The sequence below is a fragment of the Nanorana parkeri genome, unplaced genomic scaffold, assembly GCF_000935625.1.
Source record: "Nanorana parkeri isolate BGI_ZX_2015 unplaced genomic scaffold, ASM93562v1 scaffold491, whole genome shotgun sequence".
NCBI classification, from domain to species: Eukaryota; Metazoa; Chordata; class Amphibia; order Anura; family Dicroglossidae; genus Nanorana; species Nanorana parkeri.
Genome location: NW_017306759.1, coordinates 702401 through 705963, shown reverse-complemented (window position 1 = coordinate 705963; position 3563 = coordinate 702401). Strand labels below are relative to the sequence as shown.

The following is a 3563-nucleotide window of genomic DNA, read 5'->3' as shown; positions in this document are numbered from 1 at the left end:
ATTGTGCTCCATCGCCAGGGTCAGATAAAGGTAATAATAATTGTATTGTTTAGAATCATAATAATTTTTTATTTTATATCTTAGCAGGCTTCTTTAACTATTTATTATCTATAATGTATTGTGTCTAGGGACGAAGGGCAAATTTTGGTAAATCTGATTTTGCCTCGAAGTGTTATCTCTATGTTAGCTAGATTCGTTTAAATAAGTCCAGTCCCATCAAAGAGCCTTGTTACCCTCTTGCCGATGACCTGAAGCATTGCCTATCTATTCTTGTTTCTTCTTCACTGACCTTGTGTCAAGGTGAGAAAACCTTACAAAAATTTATGATGTGCACATATCTTTAGCAAATTGTATCTCTGGATTGACTCAATAGTTTGGCATTCGGTCTTAATACGTTAGCTGAGCTTATGCATTTTATCCTCATGTGCTCATTTTAAACTGCCCAGGTCTGCAAAACATTTACTGAAAACCCATTTCTTGTATTTAGAAGCTCATAGCCTACTTATTGCTTAACATTTTCTCATGAGATATGCCCTTGTGTTCCTGTCAGGCTTAAACCAAATGATTAAACATTTAGGTAGAAACATAAAGATCACAAGAGCCCAACTGGAGGCCAAGATGGCAAAGATCTCCATGGCCACAATGTACTTTCCTTGTGCACTCTGGTATGCTGGGATGAAAGATATCCAGACACTGAGAAAGGCCACCATGCTGAATGTAATAAACTGGGCCTCATTGAAGCTGTCAGGAAGCCTTCGTGCCAGGAAGGCAACGATGAAACTAATGGTGGCCAGGAGAAACAGGTAACCCAACATAGCCCAGAAGGCAACATCTGAGCCTTCATTGCACTCAACAATGATCACACCAGGCTTGACATGAATATTGTACTGGGAGTATGGAGGAGACAGGCATAACCAAGTGAGGCACAAGAGCAACTGTAAACAAGTACATGACAAAACAATGACATAGGATATTGTGGGTTTGGTCCATTTCCTGAGATTGCTACCAGGTTTGGTGGCTATGAAAGCCAAAACTACCATGATAGTTTTGGCCAAAATGCAAGAGATGCACTGAGCAAAAATCAACCCAAAAGCAATTTGGCGCAAAAGACATTTCTTGAAGTCTGGATACCCAATGAAAGACAACGAGCAAAGGAAGCAAAGAGAGAGCGACACAAGCAGAAGGCAACTTAGATAATAATTATTTGCTTTCACTATGGGGGTAATTTTAAACTTAATGTAAAACTGTAAAATAACCACAGGAACGGAAAAGGAAAGGAGAGAGGTGGAGGTCAAAGTTGCTCCCAAGGCATCTTCATAAGAGAGATACTCTATGGTCTTCTGGAGGCACTTGTTCTTTTCTGAGTTTGGCCACTGGTCCCATGGACACTGAATGCAATCAATGGAATCTGGAACAGAAAAGATGTCTTACAATCAATTTCATGTTTCTAGAAAATATACAGGATGGCGGTGATAATTGCACTCAAATAGGAATTCCTAAGAAGACCCTGAGCTAATTAAAACTCATTGTTCTTTTAAAAAGAAGTTGTTTATAACACTTAATGGGGTTATTCACGCAGGAGCTGAAGGACACAGCCATAGCTTCGGCTGATCCTTCGGTTCAGTCGAACCAAAGGGCTGCTGTACGGGCTATTCACAATATTCACTATAGCCCGTACAGCAGCCGAAGGCGGCCGAGCGGCTTAGCCGAGCCGAAGGCATATGCTTCGGCTCAACTGAGCCGAAGTAACAGCCAAAGCAGGGCGAACGGCCTGCCGAAGGCCGGCCGTAAGCCCTGCAAATTACAGATGTTGGAACGGCTGAGTCGAAGTCCTTCTGCACTTCGGCTCAGCTGAACATGCACAGCATATTCGGCTAACCGAAGTGCAGCTGAAGGCAGCCGATGTACGGCTGAAATCAGCCGTACAAGCCAGAAGTGAATAGCCGAACAGTGTTCGGCTCACTTCACTTCGGCTCGGTTATTCACTCGGCTGCCTTTGGAATCTGTTTTATCTTTATTTAAATAGTGTGTCACCAGCAGGGACAATGAATCTGAAATTTAATCTGCTTATTTTCTGTCTTCTCTCATTTCCTTCCTCTTGAACATGTTGATGAATCTTTTAAATAAAACCGTTCCATTTTCATTATTTACCTCATTGTTGACCTGGTGATGTCATCACTGGGTCTCTGTTCTTCTCTTTACAGATCATGGGGGAGAGTGCTGTACATAGCTTCCGGAAAGCATCAAAGCTCCTTGCCTCTGTACTCCTCTCAAGAGCCTTAGCCCTGATGCAAGCAATGGGCTCAGGCTGGGGGTGGAGTTATGCAAATATCAAAATGCCTTACAAATAGACATCAGTCTGGAGGAGTGGGTCTTCCTAAGCAGACTGCATGCAGACCACCCTAGGTAATGCCCACATTTTATGCTCAGCCTCCATGATTGAAATCCAATACATGAAAGTAGCAGGCCGAGGACAATCAGGCTGGGGAGGAAAGGGATAGATCAGGGGTGGGCAACTCCGGCCTTCCAGCTGGAATTCCATGAGGCTTTGGAAGATTGACAGTTAGAGGCATGACTCCCAGAAGCATGTTGGAATTTGTAGATAAAGCACAGCTGAATGGCTGGAGTTGCCCAACTCTGGGCTAGATGATTCTGGACATCCTCCATCCAGGAAATGAGACGGGCTCTATCTGCACATGTTTAAGTGATTTTAAAATGTGGTTTTAAACTGTATAAATAAACTTTTCATGTTTTTATGTACATACTTGTATGTTGCAAACTATGTTGGGGACAGTTACCGATAAAACCCCATTGTTCATTATTCCTTGTACTATAGATTGCCCAACAACTATGGAGTGCAAGGGCCTGCTCTATTGGATACATATTGATTAGATAGTTAAGGTGGGTCCTTGTATTACTTAGTTGGTTGTGTAAAGATTATGTGGTCAGACTGTAATGTGCACGGCGACCCTTAGAGAGATATACACTTACTTCCTGTTGGGTTTCCAGGACAGTACATGGGGGTCAATCCCCCCAATGGGAAAGATCAAAAAACCTGATAGAGGTTCTAAACATTTATAAATCTATTCAAAATGTAGAAAAAAAACATTTTTTGCTTAAAATAGCTTGCTTGTTATTATTTTATTACACTCAACATATTTATTCACCATTATTTGGACTTACCTGTATGGTTGGAGATCTCCCCAAGAGGACAGGGAATGCATTGAAAGCAGCACATAGGTTGTCCCTTTATAGCTGCTCTCCGGAATCCTGCAGGACAGGTCTCGCTGCACACTGAGGTAGGTGGCTGTAAAACAGTTCAATGTATATTATTTCAATTTTATATACTTCTCATCCTTCTGTCTTTTATACTATATACATACATATCCAAATAAACATACCATATACATGTAGCTTATTATGACTTCAGAAGCCCAAAAGAGCAAAGGGTTTGTCATATTTGAAATACTCTCTATTTTAAGCAGACATTAGTGTGTTCCCAAGTATATTCCGAGGAACTTTTACTCCCTCCCCCGCCCCCCCCCCCCCCCCCCGCTTCAGTG

General features: G+C 42.1%; 1 protein-coding gene across 1 annotated transcript in view; it reads right to left on the bottom strand.

The window, feature by feature from the left end:
• Window positions 1-509: 509 nt before the first annotated feature.
• LOC108790664 (extracellular calcium-sensing receptor-like) overlaps window positions 510-3563 on the bottom strand; it is a 10666-nt gene continuing 7612 nt past the window's right edge. Inside the window, exons 5-6 of the mRNA XM_018560976.1 lie at window positions 3184-3307; window positions 510-1408 (exon numbers count right to left, since the gene is read on the bottom strand). Coding sequence (XP_018416478.1) covers window positions 510-1408; window positions 3184-3307 — 1023 coding nt within the window. The remainder of the gene's footprint in view (window positions 1409-3183; window positions 3308-3563) is intronic.